This window comes from Podarcis gaigeae (genome assembly GCF_964106915.1).
Source record: "Podarcis gaigeae genome assembly, chromosome: 13".
NCBI lineage: Eukaryota > Metazoa > Chordata > Lepidosauria > Squamata > Lacertidae > Podarcis > Podarcis gaigeae.
This window is the reverse complement of record NC_139689.1, coordinates 25,848,041-25,865,962: the sequence shown is the minus strand read 5'-3', so window position 1 is coordinate 25,865,962 and position 17,922 is coordinate 25,848,041. Positions and strand designations below refer to the sequence as shown.

The following is a 17,922-nucleotide window of genomic DNA, read 5'->3' as shown; positions in this document are numbered from 1 at the left end:
TCTTGTTGTTGTTGTTAAGAAACACTTCAAGGCATCACTTTGGAACACAACTCCCCACACATGTACACTTAACATAACACCATAAGAAGAGTCTACTAATGGCTAATCTTGTCCAGCAACTTGTTTTTACAGTGACCAACAAAATGCCTTATCTATCATATATCATCTATATCTATCATCTATCATCTATCATCTATCTATCTATCTATCTATCATCTATCTATCTATCTATCATCTATCTCTATCATCTATCTATCTATCTATTTATCTATCTATGTCTATCTATCTATCTCTGTCTATCTATCTACCATTTATATATATCTATCATCTATCTATCTATCATCTATCTATCTATCTATCTATCTATCATCTATCTATCTATCTAATCTAATCTATATCATCTATCTATCTATCTATCTATCTATCTATATCTATCTATCTATCTATCTATCTATCTATCTATCTATCTATCTATCATCTATCTATCTATCTATCTATCTATCTATCTATCTATCATCTATCTATCTATCTATCTATATCATCTATCTATGTATTCTCCTTTACATTCTTTACATCCTTGTTGCGTAAAGTGTATATGATAGGATTTAAGAGTGGTGTCAAGACACTGTATATCACTGGGATATGCCTGGCATGATTTGAGGAGTGACTGTTGTTTGAAGAGGTAAGTGAAGATGGAGCTGCCATAGTACAAAAGGACTACAGTGAGGTGAGAGGAACAGGTGGAGAAAGCCATTTGTCTCCCTTCAGAAGACCTTATTTTTAAGACAGTTGAAATGATGTAGGTATATGATAACAGGATACAAAGTAATGGAGTCAAGCTATGAAAAGGCAATAGATAGCAAGAGGTTTTGGTTAAGGGAAGTATCACCACATGATAGCTTCAGTAGTGTGTGTGTGGGGGTATATCACAGTAGAAAGCATCAAGGCAGTTCTTCCCACAAAAAGGTAGTTGGAAAGCAAAAGCTGTGTGCACAGCTGAGTTGAGGAATCCCCCAGTCTAGCAGGCCATGGCCAGTTGGAGACAAATTGTTTTGCCTATAATCAGTGTGTAGCGCAAAGGGTTGCATATGGCAACATAGCGGTCAAATGCCATCACTGCTAGAAGGAGGCACTCAATGCCTACAAAGGAGAAGAAAAAATACACCTGGAGCACACAACCCATGTAGGAAATGTTGCTTCTCTCAGAGAGAAGGTGAGCCAACATCTGGGGTATTGTGGTGGTAGTGTAGCAAATGTCAAGAAAGGAGAGATTCCCAAGGAAGAAATACATGGGAGTTCTGAGCCTCTGATCCACCAATGTCATTACTACAATGAAGGTATTCCACAGCACAGTGAAAAGATAGATGATTAATAATGCACTGAAGGGAAAAATACGTTCCTCCTGCAGAAGTTTAAAACCTAGGATGATGAACTCAGACAGGCCAGTTTCATTTTGTGCCTCCATACCTTGGCAAATAAACATTTGATTTTCTGTAGAGAAGAGGGAAATGAATTGTGATCATGTTAATAAATAGTATGACACTGGCATTATATTCAATATAAAGTGCAGAAGATGACAGAGGTATGATTGTGATGGATCTTTCTTTGAGAAGAGATAATCCTTCTGGCTGAGGATAACTCTGTGACATTCCCTGCAAAAGCACTGCGGATTTATCACTGCCAGAAGAAATCCTAGCATACCATAATCAGCTCTTATCTCTAAAGTACTAATATGGAAGGTGATCTATGTAGAGTGCTGTGAATCCAACTGATATTTTCAAATCCATATGGGTCCTTATCACCAAATACTAGCAAGAAGGCTATCAATATGATGTGTGCAGAGAACATTTTTATGGTTAGAGGAGTAAGACAGACTATTGAGAAATAACTGGCTGTTGCAAATATGGAACTCGTGCAATCCCTACGCTTTATCCTTTGAACATAATGAGCAGAAGTTTGAAAGGACTTTTTCTTAAAGCATACCTTTAAGTATACAAATCTATCTTACCTTGGGAACCCTGATCCAATATAATTTTCAGTATGATCTCCAGTTGTAATAGCCACGAAACATTCTCCATTAGATCATTCATCTTAGAAAACTGCATACACAGACCATTGCTAGCACATCTATGCTCTCTGGTTCCAAATCTCTAGCGCTGACACTAATTTTTGAAATGGGTTGTGAAGTTTCTGCTCTGCGAGACAGTGAAAGGAAGCAAATTATGTTCCAGCAAAATAGCAGAACTTTGTCTGGATTGTTCCTCATATCTCAGTGCAGGAACCACAAGAAACAATACAGGAGGTTGTTAGTACAGGTTTGCGGCAGATGTCACCTGCCTTTCAACTTTCTTGGGCATCCAGTTAGAAGTCAAGCTGAAGAACCCTTCACCTTCACTGATAGACCCTTGATAAGATCTTGAATTGTGTTGTCACCATAGTTCATACAACACAATGTTTTGAAGCAAATCTGAAGAAACATCTGAGGAATTTCAAGGAACGAAATAGAATTTGATGAAGGCAAATATCACAGTAGTGAGGGTAGTTGAAGCTCTCCACAGCTGAAGTTCTCTTCCAGTTCCCAAGCCACTTCTTGAAGACTAAACCAAAAATAATAATATCACTGTGGCTGCTGATTCATCTCTTCTCCCTCAGTGTCACCTACTTGAAGATTCTGCCATTCTTGATGGTGCCATTTTCTATCTAATGTTCTATAAAAATAAAAATAAAATGACAGATATATTATAACTATGAATAAGCTACATATGGTCCAATGAAACCATTTCATTGGGTTGTACAGAAATCTGCTTTTGTTGCCTGTGTGGTTTTTCAACTTAGAAGGATTTCAACCTAGAAGGTTTTATTAATTTCAGTGAAACAACTGTTGCTTATATAGGCACAAATATGAAGGAGGCTTTTGAGGATTTCCTACCCAAGAGAAATCCACCCTATATCCAAAGAAAAAGCAGCAACTATTCTTATCAATTGTGAAAATTAATTGGCATGCCTTGAAATAGCACAGAATAATCTTTTAATAAACGCACCTGATGATTAACATGCATGATCTCAGCCGGCTTTGGCTGTGACTGGGGATAGATGAGAAAAAGTAAAATAAAACAACCATATAAAATCAATAATCAGAAGTAAAACTGGGTTTTTATCAAATTATCCAGAAACAGCCTCATATTAGAATAAAAACGCAATCCTTATTTTGTCTAGTCAGAAGAATGTTTGGTTGGAATCAACAGGGTTTATTCCCAGGTAAGTGGGACTAGGTCTGCAGTCTTATTGAACTGACAATGTATTTGTGACATTCCTGCTGCCACAGTGAACAAAACAGAGAGAAGAGAGGCCTTTGATGGTGGTGGACACCTGACTATTTATGATCCTCTCACCTTTCTCTCAGGGTTTTGTGACAGTCATCCTTTATTCATCAACATTATCCCTGGAGAATATTTATCAGCCAAAGACCTGGTTGAAGAGGAACATTTTTTGCTGGCACCTAAAAATGTATAATGTATAATGAAGGTGCTAGGTGAACATCCCTGGGGCGAGCATTTCACAAACAGGGAGTCACTACAAAAAAGGCCTGTTCTTGTGTTGCTGCCCTCCAGGCTTCACGTGGAGGAGGCACGTGAAGAAGGGCCTCAGATGATAAACACAGAGTCTGGGATGGTTTATATAGGGAGAGGCGGTCCTCGAAGTATTGTGCTCCTGAGCCATTAAAGATTTTGTAAGTCAAAAGCAGCACATTAAATTGGACCCGGAAGCTAATTGGCAGTGTCAGGGACTCGACTGAGGAGGAATGATGGAGACGTGCTCTCCCCTGAAGCTTCCAGAGAAGAGGAAGGCAGTATTGAATTACAGCAGTGGTTTGAGGAAGGTCACAGCTCAGGGACAGGTGAACAGAAGAGTTGGGGGGTGTTGGGAGAAGAGAAGGGGGTGACACAACCAGAGCAGCCAGCTGACACATTATCACTGGAGAGCATTTCTGACCCCCCTTCTCCCAGAACTCAATATGCATTGAAAGTAGATGAAGGGCTCAGAGACAATTAGCCCCTGACGGCCACATTAAGGGGAAATGCTGTTGCTAGGAAGAGAGGGAGGAGCAGCTCAGTTGGAGCAACACCATTGTTGAAAGACAGCATTCTTTCTCTCTCTCTATGAATAATGAATAAATTATATGGTAAGAACTCTTTCGGTTATTTGCCTTTTGACTGCCATCGGGAGAGGGATCATAATTCCCTGAAGCTTTGATAGAGCCTTGGCAGGCAACCAGTGCAGTGGAGCTAGGATTGGTGAAATATGCCCCAACTGTCTTGCCCTGGTGAGCACCCTGGCCCCCAAATTCTGACCAGCTGAAACGTCCAAATTGTCTTCAAAGATGGCCATACGTATAACATGGTGGAGTAATCCAACCTAGAGGATACCAGAGCATAGACAACAGAAGTCAGGCTATCCCTGTTCAGATAGGGACATAGCTGGGCCACCAGCCCAAGCTCATAGAAGACACTCCACGCCCAAGCTATGTACCTGCTCCTTCAGAAGGAGTGTACCACTTGCTTAGTATTGGCTAAGGTTTTCTTTTCTTTCTTTTTTTTGTAGTGTTCTATCCGAAAGAATTGCTAAAGGTAGTAGTATGTTTATCATTTGAGTACATTGAAATGACTAATGAATGCAAAATACTTGATAGCCAGGATTGTATTTATTTGTGTATTTAGTACATTTATATAGCACTCTTAATTTAAATCAACCAACCAACACTTCTTCAGATACACTGAAACAAAAGTCACCAGACCCTTATATATAGTGGGAGGGTGGGGTAAGGCTTTTCTCAGGAGGGTAGAAGGAGATGGGTGATTTACTATATATAAGGGTCTGGTGACTTCTGAATCAGTGTATCTGAAGACGTGTGCATGCACATGAAAGCTTATACCAAGAACAAACTTAGTTGGTCTCTAAGCTGCTACTGGACATTTAAAAAATTTTTTTTACATAACATCATCTTCATTCTTAAAACAGCAGGATAGGTAATTTCATGTCTGGTGCCTCAGGCACACACAGCCTAAGAATGACCAACAGCTAATAGTTTATTTCTTTATTGACAAAACATAGTAGCTCCTGAGGTGCACTAAACACACACACACACATATTTCTGGTGGGTAGGCAGCTGGCACCCCCTCCAGACTTGCGCTCTGAGCTGGCCATGCCCAAAACCAAACCTAAGTAAACGTATCTAACAGTGCAAATTGAAGCACCCTGTGACTTCTGCTACACAGAATTTGTCACCATGCTTGCCTCTTCAAATCCTTCCTGTTACTGAGTGACGGGAGTACAGCCCTGCCTGGTGCTCCTCTCCATGAGCATTGGTTCATCTGATGCCTGGAGAGGAGCGCTGGGCTGGGCCATGCTAGGGGCACCTGCCAGGGGCAACTGCTTTATGTCCCCTCAAAAATCTTAACCCAGGGCCATGGCCCCACTGGCACCCCCCACAACACCCCTGGTTCCTCATAAGTCTTGTTTTCCAGACCCTTGGTCATCTTGGTTGCACTCCTCTGCACATGTTCCATGTTTACATTTTATTTCAGAGGGCATGCTTGTCCCTAACTTGTTCTCCTTTAACATTTGAGTTCCCTTTGAACTTCACTTAGAGAAATAACTGAGCCCACCAGGGCCTCATGCATTTTTCTCTGCACCAAAATAGGGTCTTTTGTCTTGGAGGAAAGAAGGCTGACTGGAAGGGTCAGGGGAGAAATAGCAGAGGCGGGGCAAATCCGATTTTGTGTCAGGGACAGACTGAAGTGGGTTACAACTGACTCATAGTGGAATCAGATTATTTCAATATGCTCAAGAGGAATGCATAAATACTGAAGGATGGGGAAATGTAAACATAGTATAAATAAATATAAAATGAAGACATCACAATAATATCATTGTCTTCCACACCGTTTCAGGAGAATGGGCCCACACAAGTGTCTGTCTAATATACATATACATATACATACATACATGCAGAGAAACAACAAAATCATTGGAATGGAGGAGAACACAGTTAAACTTGACAACTATTGATTTGATATTTGTCTTAAGAAATGTGCTATGATAAAAAATTAAAGCACATTGAAAAGCTTGTGGCTGAAAAATAATATAAATAAGTATATTAGTATCATATGAATTAAATCTCATTTCTGATTCTGTTAAGGTACAGCTTGTAACATGATGTTGTGTACAATATTCACATCTTCCCCATTATGTTTAGCCAAGCTTTCTTCACATCTTTGTTGCGTAATGTATATATAATGGGATTCAACAAGGGCGTCAAAATGCTATACATCAGTGGGATCAGCTTTGTATTCACCGATGACTCTGTGGGAACAGGCCTCAAATAGGTGAAGATGCAACTACCATAGAACAGAAGAACCACTGTAAGATGAGAAGAGCAGGTCGAGAAAGCCTTTTGCCTCCCTTCTGTTGATCGTATTTTCAAAACACTTGAAATTATGTACACATATGAGAGAAGGATACAGAACATTGGTGTCCAAGCTATGAACAACCCAATGGTTAACAAGAGCTTTTGGTTGAGGGAAATGTCCCCACATGACAATTTCAGCAATGGTGGAATGTCACAATAGAAAGCATCTAGGCGGTTGTCTCCACAGAAGGGTAACTGAAAGGCAAAATAGGTGTGTACGGCAGAGTTGAGAAAACCACCCACCCAGGAGGCAGTAGCCAGCTGCAGGCAAACATTCCTTTTGATAATCAATGAATAGCGCAGTGGGTTGCAGATGGCTACATAGCGGTCAAAAGCCATTACTGCCAAAAGAAGGCATTCAATGCCGACAAAGGAAAAGAAGAAAAACAGCTGGAGCACACAGCCTGTGTAGGAGATGGTGCTGCTTTCTGTCAGAAGGAGATCCAACATTTGGGGGATGGTGGTAGTGATGTAGCAGATGTCAAGACAGGAGAGGTTTCCAAGGAAGAAATACATGGGAGTTCTGAGCCTCTGGTCCACTATGGCCATGGTGATGATGAAGGTATTCCACAGCACAGTGAATAAATAGATGATCAAGAATCCACTGAACAGCAAGAAGTGTACCTCTTGCAGATTTTTAAAGCCAAGGATGATGAATTCTGAAAGCTCTGATTGGTTTTTTGCCTCCATATCTGATTCCTAGAGACTGGCATTCGGAGGCATACTGCTTCAAACAGTGGAAGGAGAACATAGCTGTTGAGGCTAGGAGGAACTGATAGTCTTTGTCTAAAACCCTTTTAAAATCATTCAAGGGTCCCTCACAACTACATAATGCTATGATTCTGCATTTAAGTAGCTGACAATCACTGTCTCTTGTGACAATGGATTCCGTGGTTTGCCTTTGAAGGAGTACTAGCATTTATCTGTTCTACACCTTGTAGCTTGCAGCTTCATTGCATGTCCCCACACATTTTTACTATTAGGTGACACAGAGAGACAAACATCAACCTATCCACTTTCTAACTTCTCTGGTGTTTTTTTCCCAGGCTTGAGTTCAGTTCACCACAATTTTGCAGCTGCTGGCATTAAAAAACAAAAAAAAAAAAAACAAAAAACTACATGAAAATTCAAAGTTGTTTACCTGCATATTCCTCCTAATTTCTGCAAGCAACATTCCCTAATATAATACATTCGCATATGCTGTTTTCATTAATATATGCATTTCTATGCACATTTCCCCCTAATATACATTTCTTTATTCACATTTTCTTTTGATGGGGTGTGGTGTGGAAAGCCACATTACAGAATTGAAAGGAGCCACTGAGGATCATCTAGTTTAGTGGTTCTCAACCTGTGGGTCCCCAGATGTTGTCGGACTACAGCTCCCATCATCCCTGAACTCTGGCCTTGCTAGCTAGGGGTGATGGGAGTTGTAGTTCAACAACATCTGGGAACCCACAGGTTGAGAAAGGCTGATCTAGTCTGCAATGCAGGAGTATGCAGCTGTCACATATCAAACCTGCAACCAGGGTGCTATCAGCACCAGACTCTAACCAACTGAGCTAACGTTGCTTTCTGTGTCAATTGTTCAAACATTGACAACATACCCAAATATTTAGACACTTGAGTGTTCACAGATAGGAAATCCTAATTAGGCTTGGGCTCCCTGACATATGTATATTGATGTTTAAATACACCTACATTTAACATGTCCTCTTCTGAGAACCCTAAACAAAACCATAGGTGTAATCTGGTAGCCACTGAGTCCATCAATTAAATTCACTGTGTCATTTAGAAGCACTCTCTCTTATACACAATAGCCTTTAAAGGATGAAATTCAAGAAGTGCACGGTTAGTTTGATTGTCAAGTATTACCAGTATATGTTAACTCTTAGGGGATTTCTAATCTGATTTTTCATATTTCTTTTCAATCTACTGTTGCCTGCTTCAAACCTCTGACTATCTTATAATTAAGCAATCATGTAAGGACATATAGAACACATGGACAAATTCATTTGCAGCACACAAAAACTAATTCTAATCTATTGTGCAAATATTTGCTTTCCCATATGTGGAAATCCAAACACAAAGAAGATGATACACACATGCAACATAAACAACAATAACAACAACAACAACAGATGTGGACAAAAGTTCAGAATGTGAAATTCCATGGATTACCACTAAGGTGTGACATTTTATTAAATAATTGTTCCTCGTTATCCTTTAAAATGCTTTGTGTCAGTGCCACACTATGGCTGCATACCTGTAGAAAGTTGTCTCTGAGTGAGCATTACTAAACTCATTGAGATAGACTTCTAAGTAATTATCTGTAAGGTTGCACTTTCTATGTCAATTGAAACCACTGGGTCAAGTTATTCATGACATAATATAAATATCAATAGGTATTAAGTGCAACTAACTTCAGTTGAGCTGTTGGCTCCGAATGAGTTCTCATTCACTTACATGCAGATGAAAATTCATAGCATGTTAGAGGTCAGTAGAGAGTCATTCTAAATTTGACTATATCACAACTGGTGCCATACATTTATTCACTTTGATTGCATTTCTTCAATACAAACTAATGATGTGCCCCACTAAATTTTGTTCTCCCATCCATAACACATTCATTTCCTTACCTGTGAGATGAGCCTTCTCCCTGTTGGTAGCATTCAGTGTGGGTTGCTTGTGGATTTCACGGTTTCCTTTCATATATATGCAATAATGCCTTTGGGGATTTCTACCCCAAGTGCTTTTCCACCAAGGCAAGACTGCCAGAGGTTTTTCAAAGAGCTTAAGCTAGTTAATTGCATCTTAACTAAATCATACAGAAAGGTCATGTATGTTTCAAAAAATAAATAAATCTTGAATTCTATAGCCACAATTGTACCTAATGTTGCATTACTTTGTAAGGAATACTTGATGTTTATGTTCATTGTATGTTCCTCTGTAAGATTATAAACACACACACACACAAAAATGCATTTACAAAGAGAAAAAAACAGTACATTTCCTTGAGAGAACCTCCTTGAGTGCCACTGTGGTGTAGTGGTTAAGAGAGGTAGTCTCGTAATCTGGGGAACCGGGTTCGCGTCTCCACTCCACATGCAGTTGCTGGGTGACCTTGGGCCAGTCACACTTTTTGAAGTCTCTCAGCCCCACTCACCTCACAGAGTGTTTGTTGTGGGGGAGGAAGGGAAAGGAGATTGTTAGCCGCTTTGAGACTCCTTAAAGGGAGTGAAAGGTGGGATATCAAATCCAAACTCTTCTTCTTCTTCTCTGTGTTGGCAGGAGTAGCTGTCTTTTCATAAATCAAGAACAGTGCTGACCTTAATAAAAATATGAGAATACCTTGAAGGACAAGACTCTGGGGCAATTGGCAAAGGATTGGGAGGCTCCACAAATGTAACACTCATGTCTAATGAGGCAGGGATTCCTTGAGGTGGTCCTTCCACTCCAAGTTTGACTCTGCTCAAGTGTCAGCCCCTTGCCCCAAACATGGGGCTGAGAATGGATATACGCCCAATGCTTCAGCCAAAGCCTACCTACATCTGGAATGAACAAAATTGTGGCCAATTTTTAAATCCCATAATGTTGTCCTGTGCAGTTTTTATACCCATCTTACACTAGGCCTTTCCCCCCTGCAGGTAGACGTCACTGCAATGGGTGCCAGAAGGATGAATTCGGATGGAGCAGTTTCATTACTGACATTCATTTTATTAGCTTCACAAAATGTTTTTTTTCTTTTTAATCTACAGACAAAGGGAGGAAATGTATTGGCTGATGTATCTGTCTGTTGGAGAAACTTACATGAGAAAGGAAGAAGTATTTTAATTTTACTCTTGCATTGTAGTTTTGACCTGTTTCTTTAAAACACACACACACAAAACTATATATTAATGTTGCAACCTGTCAGGAGTCTGGGTGGATGGCCTACAGGGTCCTTCCTAATTCTGGATTACAAATTATTAGTACAGTGGTACCTTTCATTGGGAACAGGATCCGTTCTGGAGACCCGTTTGCAACATAAAAATAGTGCAACCCTCAGCGGCGCATCTGTGCATGTGCGAGTTGCAATTTGCCAATTTTGCGCATGCGCGTGACGTCATTTTGCACTTGCATTTTGCACATGTGCGAGCAGCAAAACCCAGAAGTAACCCTTTCCAGTATTTCCGGGTTGCCGTAGGACGTAACCTGAAAGAACGTAACATTAAGCAAACGTAACAAGAGGTATGACTGTATTACTAAACAGTTTCTACTTACTATTTCATTTATCTGTAAATATATAATAATGTAAGCTTTGAGGCGAAGGGAGTTGTACTGCATGGCCTCTAGGGTGCTTTTTCAACACTTGATCCCATGAGCACACAGGCTAAGCATAGGTAGCAATATGACTTCAAGATTCTGACAGCCAAGCTCACGACTCCTACATCAGATCTTCAGGGAGACAGCAAGCACCCTGAGATCTTGGTAGTCTTCAGACGCAAAAGCTCCAAGATGCTCTGACTCAAACTGCTGTCACCCCACCAATCATTCTTTTCACCTGAATTAATTTCATAAACCTTAGAGTGGCATTGGGTTGATATCTATGCATCTCTGGAGGTCCTTTGCCATGATCAAATGATTTTTTAAAAAAAAAAATCATTCTGGGTATCATTGAAACAGCTGATACAAGATGTATCCCCTTAGGACAGCAGGGTAGCATCTCTAAACATCTCACTCTATGTGTGAATCAGAGAAAAGTGTGAGAAGCAAAGATGGGCATGGGCTACATTTATTGTAAGTAAGTAAGTAAACATTTGCGTCATATAAATATATATAAATAAATAAATATACAATGGATATATCTGTAGCAACCCCATTAAGCAAATGATGCTCTTTGTCTGTTGTGATGTTACTCTCTTCACAACAAAATTGCTTGTGGATCATTTCATGGTTTGGGTTCAAGGTCTGGTGCAAAGAGAAAAGTGAGAGAGTGAAAGGTTCCATTTGTCCCCCAGAGTTGGGCTTTTTCAAATAAGAAAAGTGATGGGAAAATGCCCTGGAAAGTGTAAGATAACATTTGCCCGATGCAACATCGTGTATCCGTCTTGTAAAGTAATCAGAATGAACTATCAGTAGATAACAGACATAATCCAATCTCCCCACAAACAAATCAGGATGAATGCTGAACAAAGAGGTTTTCTGATAGTGATGTTTGGGCTTAAATCAACACTGTGAGAAGCCCATTGCAGCTGTTTTTGCCTTGGCTATACTGGTGTCTTCTGCTGTGCATATAAAGTATGTGGAATAGACTAACTTCCTTGGATATGTAAGAGGTAGATACTGCCAAACTGTGCTTTCCATATCTCTAATTCTTTATTCCATTCCTCCAGCAATACCTATATATCAAATAGTTTGCTAATAACAAAGATTTATATACCTTACTTGCTGTTTTGTTGTTGTTGTTTAAGAATGAATCAACTGCTTCAAGATCTCTGGGGTCTCTGAGGCTGTAAAAGTTCCTGATCCATAGATGGTGGTTAGCAAGTGTTTTATCTGGAGATACTGTCATTGATAATTTATATGTAATCTATATTTGTCTCATAAAATGGAATATATATATATATAATTTATCCTCTTTGTTTATCAGCTGGTCTAACGTTAATATATCCAAATTCATCCACCTCTTCCATACAACCATTTCTTTACTGATTTTTAGAGATGGGAACCCCTTTCCAAAGGTGAGACTCAGCTTACTTTCCCCATCATTTTGAATAAGGCTCCTTTAACATCCTTGTTCCTCAGGCTGTAAATGACAGGGTTCAGCATTGGGGAGAAGAAAGCATAGAAAACAGAAGCTTTCTTCTCCTGGTCTGCAGCTCGTTCAGACCGGGGCTGCAAGTAAGTGAAGCTGATGGTGGTGTAGAACAACGTGACAACAGTGAGATGGGTAGCACAGGTGGAAAAAGCTCGTTGCCGTCCCTCTGCTGAGTTTATGCTGAACACCACCCTGGCAATGTGGATGTAGGAGATTACTATAAAAGTGAAAGGCAACATGAGCACAACGACACTCAGGGCAAAGATGAGGACTCTTACTATATAGGTGTCCATGCAAACCAGCTGCAACACAGCAGGCTCCTCACAAAAGAAATGGTTGATCTGGTTGGGCCCACAGAAGGGGAAATTTATGGTGATAACTGTCAGTGCTGCAGCATTGAATAAGCCACCTAACCAACAGGCTCCTGCCATCTGGATGCATACTTGCATCCTCATGATGGTTGGGTACCGCAGTGGTTGACATATGGCCACGTAGCGATCATATGCCATGAGAGCCAGGATGAAGCACTCAGTCATCCCACAGAACAGCATCAGGATGAGTTGAGCCATACATCTGTTGAAAGAGATATTATTGGTTCTGGAAGCCATATGGAATAGCATCTGGGGGAAAGTGACCTGTGTGCCGAATATATCTAAGAAAGAAAGGTTAGCAATGAAAAAGTACATTCCTGTATGGAGGCGGGAGTCAACCCAGATCAAGAAGATGATGAGACTGTTGCCACATAAAGTGATGAGATATATGACTAGGCACAGTGTCAATAGGATACGTTGCAATGTTGGGTGACTGGTGAAGCCAAGCAGAATGAATTCCTTCACAGAGGTTGCATTCTGAATCCACATATCACCCAAAAGACTCCACCTGTAATGATAAGTGTATGTATAACTGGTGTACTGCTTGAAATGCCATATCACAAACAATCACTTAAACATGTTGATGCCACCTAGCTTCAATATGACGTGGTATTGTTCACTGCCCATACAAGTTTGCCCTTTTTCTGCTCTGTTTGGAGTCAGCTTGTGTGTTCTACCCATCTCTGTTATTTCTCCTTGTTAAAACTGCTTTTTAAAAACATAACACACATTTTGTCTTCTGTATTTCACACATTGTATTACACTTCTGGTAATATCTATTGTCTTTAACATATATTGTTTAATATAGTAATTTAGAACATACAGTTTATTAATATGCAAACACCCATATGTGCTTAATATCAAACAACTGAACTTAACCTTTTCTAACTACATAATCAACAGATTTGCCTTTAAATTCTATTCATCTGAACAGTAAGAGTCATAGCTTTAAAATGAATAAGTATTCTTTTTACTGACATTGATTCATGAGTTTTCACATCTCTCTCTCCCCCCTCCCCATGTCGTGGATAATTTCTTCATTTCTGTTGGCAATATTACTTTCTTAATGTCCAGATGTTTAAAGGAAAATTGGCATAACTTGCTTTTTAGAAATCTATCTGAGCTGGTTGCTGCAACACAAACCTCATAGCTCTTACAGACTACTACTGAGTTCCAAAACCAATAATATAAGAACTTTCACCACTGTAACTAAGCCAAGTTTTACTGCCTGTGCAATTCTTTCTGAATGCTGTATGGAAAAGCACATGAATATCTCCTTTGGAGAGTTTATGAGTAAATCATTTTTAACTTACCAAACGTGCAGTCTTTTTATTGTGGGGAAGAGGGTAACCTTGGAAGGAACTTAGATGATATTTTAAAAAGATTTTATAGCCTATATATCTGTGCTTTACTTTGCTGCATGTTTTGTGATTTTTAGTCCAGCTGGGATTCTGTCACCAAAGAGTACTTGCCCCAGGAATGTTCTTTTATGCCTACCTTTTTCCTTGCCAACAATAGTTCTAACATCCTAAACCCGTTGCTAATAATTTACCTGCTTTTTACACGAAACACATTCCAGCTGCAATCTGTTTCAGATGAGATAGATTGTTTAAAATGTAGAGCAGAATTGGAAGAAACAACTGTATATTCCCCAGGAATCTCTGGCTTTTAAAAAGTTTGGTGAGTGTGTGTGTGAAAACTGGAGCAGAAAATAGGAAGTTGGTGGATGACTGGACCATCTAGCATCTTCACAGGCATCAAAATGTTATTCACAAGGGTACATTTGATTGAAATATAAATCCATATCTGACTTAGCACAAACTCCTCATTTCCCTGAAGCATTTGAAACAACACAACTCCCTTCAGTTCCAACCTTGTTAACTTTTCCATTCCCTAAGGACAATGAGCACAGAGATACAATTAACTTGAGTTTATTTCAAGGGTTTGTTTTCAGGGTATGCAAAGTAGAATCTGCCCTCAAGAGCCAGAAAGTGGGAAAGAGAGAATGATTTCTAGGTCAAGAGTTAGCTCTTCCATGCAACCAGTTTATTAAATAGTATTGTGATTTTCACAAAGCTTCTTGGAGATGCTATCTATTGGAGGTGACTTCTGCTATCTGTTGAACATCCATTCTGATTTGTTTGCACAGCTTCACATCAAGCAATTGTTCTCCGACACTCCCCAGGGCATTTTCCTATCACTTTCCTTAACAACAACAACCAAAATCCTATAAGACATGCTATGGCCTATAGATTCAACAGGAGAGTGGTTCATAGATCAAGGAGGGAAGTCTAGACTCCTTTGCTTTCCAAATACTTAGTGTAACTATTGATTCTGTTGCTGTGACTCAGGAACTGTAGCAGACAGCACTGACAGTTTACATAGGAAATCTAACCCACTGAGGGGATGCAATATTTATGTTTTATTTTGTTTTAAATATAGTGCAATACACCATGATAACTTTGTATACAAGGTGTTCATCAGTCAGAGATTTCCCTCTAAACTAAATGCCAGCTTTAGAAAAGGAGTGCAGCAGGGAGAAAAGGGTTCAATTCCACCTCGCCATCTATTTCAGTCCTGATAATTTCCAGTTCCTTCCCATAGCTGACGGTATTTGCACATCTAAAAACCTTGCATGCTAAATGCAAACATACATTTAATCCCATGCCTAGTTTGTCCTTAGATGGCTCCTAACAAGACACATTCATTGAAAGTAAGTCCAGCAGCAGCTACCAGTCATCAGTGGTGCCTAGTCATGTTGACTCTGTGGAACTTCCAGTTTCAGAGACTGTGTAAAACACAGCTATTGGCTGTGTTTGAGCTTTCCACTCATCTTGTGGCCCAATGAGGGAAACAGGACACTTGATTTCTTAGTCTGATCTAGCAGTGATCAGTAGACATCTATAGGATTGCACTGTAGCAGTGCTGGCCTGTGGTTAAGAGTCTCCAAGCAGGCACTGGTAGGATTAAATAAAAAGTGGTATATCTCTTTTTTATTACCGGAGAGGTAGCCAACATGAATCTCTTCAGTTATTTTGCATTTTCGGTGCCATTTGCCCCAAACAACAATTTCACTTGTCTGAGATAATGGGGATTATCTTCCACAATGTTTGAAAGGTGCCACATTGCCAACACCTTCCATAATTTGTTTTGAGTAAGCTCTGTTCTGCCACACAACAGATTTATTTTAGCAATTCAATCTTATGTGTCTTTAGACATACAGAGCCTCATCCATAATGGTGCATAATCTGTTTTGAATACATACAACACACAAATACATGCATACACACACACACACACACACACACACACACACTGAATAGGAGGACTGTACAAGAAATATGTGGAGTTTATATTCATAGCAAGCATTTCATGTCAGGTTTTTGCACAGTAACATAGAATACACAATTGAATGTAACTGGCATTTCAAAACATTTCAGTCAATTTTGTCAACAAGGAATGGTGCATAAGACATAAGAAACAAGTCAGAAACCAGCTGGTACTTTGCAGAAGTTGTGATTACTTTAATCCACAACAGACTCAATGTGTGACTATGATATTCTAAAAGCAAGCATACATTTAAAAAATTAGTGTAGGTCTATAATCTGTGAATGTGTGTTAGATCTATCTATCACCTATCTATATCTATCCATCTATCAACTATCAACTATCATACAGTATATCATCTATCTATCTATTCTTCTCATATTTATGTATGTCTAATCATGCTTCTCCAGGCACTCTTTACATCCTTGTTGCGTAAAGTGTATATGATAGGATTTAAGAGTGGTGTCAAGACACTGTATATCACTGGAATAAGCCTGCCATAATTTGAGGAGTGACTGCTGTTTGAAGACAGGTAAGTGAAGATGGAGCTGCCATAGTACAAAAGGACTACAGTGAGGTGAGAGGAACAGGTGGAGAAAGCCTTCTGTCTCCCTTCAGAAGACCTTATTTTTAAGACAGTTGAAATGATGTAGGTATATGACAAAAGGATACAAAGTAATGGGGTCCAAGCTATGAACAGGCCAATAGATAGCAAGAGGATTTGGTTAAGGGAAGTATCACCACATGATAGCTTCAGTAGTGGGGGAATATCACAGTAGAAAGCATCAAGGCAGTTCTTCCCACAAAAAGGTAGTTGGAAAGCAAAAGTTGTATGCACAGCTGAGTTGAGGAAACCCCCAGTCCAGCAGGCCATGGCTAGTTGGAGACAAATTGTTTTGCCTATAATCAGTGTGTAGCGCAAAGGGTTGCATATGGCAACATAGCGGTCAAATGCCATCACTGCTAGAAGGAGGCACTCAGTGCCTACAAAGGAGAAGAAAAAATACACCTGGAGCACACAACCCATGTAGGAAATGTTGCTTCTCTCAGAGAGAAGGTGAGCCAACATCTGGGGTATTGTGGTGGTAGTGTAGCAAATGTCAAGAAAGGAGAGATTCCCAAGGAAGAAATACATGGGAGTTCTGAGCCTCTGATCCACCAATGTCATTACTACAATGAAGGTATTCCACAGCACAGTGAAAAGATAGATGATTAATAATGCACTGAAGGGAAAAATACGTTCCTCCTGCAGAAGTTTAAAACCTAGGATGATGAACTCAGACAGGCCAGTTTCATTTTGTGCCTCCATACCTTGGCAAATAAACAATTGATTTTCTGTAGAGAAGAGGGAAATGAATTGTGATCATGTTAATAAATAGTGTGACACTGGCGTTATATTCAATATAAAGTGCAGAAGATGACAGAGGTATGATTCTGATGGATCTTTCTTTGAGAAGAGATAATCCTTCTGTCTGAGGATAACTCTGTGACATTTCCTGCAAAAGCACTGCGGATTTATCAGTGCCAGAAGAAATCCTAGCATACCATAATCAGCTCTTATCTCTAAAGTACTAATATGGAAGGTGATCTATGTAGAGTGCCGTGAATCCAACTGATATTTTCAAATCCATATGGGTCCTTATCACCAAATACTAGCAAGAAGGTTATCAATATGACGTGTGTGGTGAACATTTTTATGGTTAGAGGAGTAAGACAGACTATTGAGAAATAACTGGCTGTTGCAAATATGGAACTCGTGCAATCCCTACGCTTTATCCTTTGAACATAACGAGCAGAAGTTTGAAAGGAATTTTTCTTAAAGCATAACTTTAAGTATACAAATCTATCTTACCTTGGGAACCCTGATCCAATATAATTTTCAGTATGATCTCCAGTTGTAATAGCCATGAAACATTCTCCATTAGATCATTCATCTTAGAAAACTGCATACACAG

The 17,922-nt window shown here is 39.7% G+C and overlaps 3 protein-coding genes and 1 pseudogene across 4 annotated transcripts; all 4 read right to left on the bottom strand.

Moving 5' to 3' along the window:
* Positions 1-546: 546 nt before the first annotated feature.
* Positions 547-1,465, bottom strand: LOC310830528 (olfactory receptor 5V1-like; annotated as a pseudogene). Its single transcript has one exon. The product of its transcript is annotated as an olfactory receptor 5V1-like (transcript).
* Positions 1,466-6,232: 4,767 nt separating this feature from the next.
* Positions 6,233-7,159, bottom strand: LOC310829666 (olfactory receptor 5V1-like; the record flags this gene model as incomplete). The annotated part of the gene is made up of 1 exon (XM_083708387.1): positions 6,233-7,159. The coding sequence occupies one exon, from the start codon at positions 7,157-7,159 to the stop codon at positions 6,233-6,235; it is 927 nt and encodes a 308-aa protein (XP_083564513.1).
* A 5,040-nt stretch (positions 7,160-12,199) lies between these two features.
* On the bottom strand, positions 12,200-12,805 carry LOC310830527 (olfactory receptor 2T35-like; the record flags this gene model as incomplete). Its single annotated transcript, XM_083710308.1, has 1 exon — positions 12,200-12,805. One exon carries the CDS (start codon positions 12,803-12,805, stop codon positions 12,200-12,202), a length of 606 nt encoding a protein of 201 aa, XP_083566434.1.
* Positions 12,806-16,349: 3,544 nt separating this feature from the next.
* Positions 16,350-17,276, bottom strand: LOC310830526 (olfactory receptor 5V1-like; the record flags this gene model as incomplete). Its single annotated transcript, XM_083710307.1, has 1 exon — positions 16,350-17,276. The coding sequence occupies one exon, from the start codon at positions 17,274-17,276 to the stop codon at positions 16,350-16,352; it is 927 nt and encodes a 308-aa protein (XP_083566433.1).
* Positions 17,277-17,922: the final 646 nt, after the last annotated feature.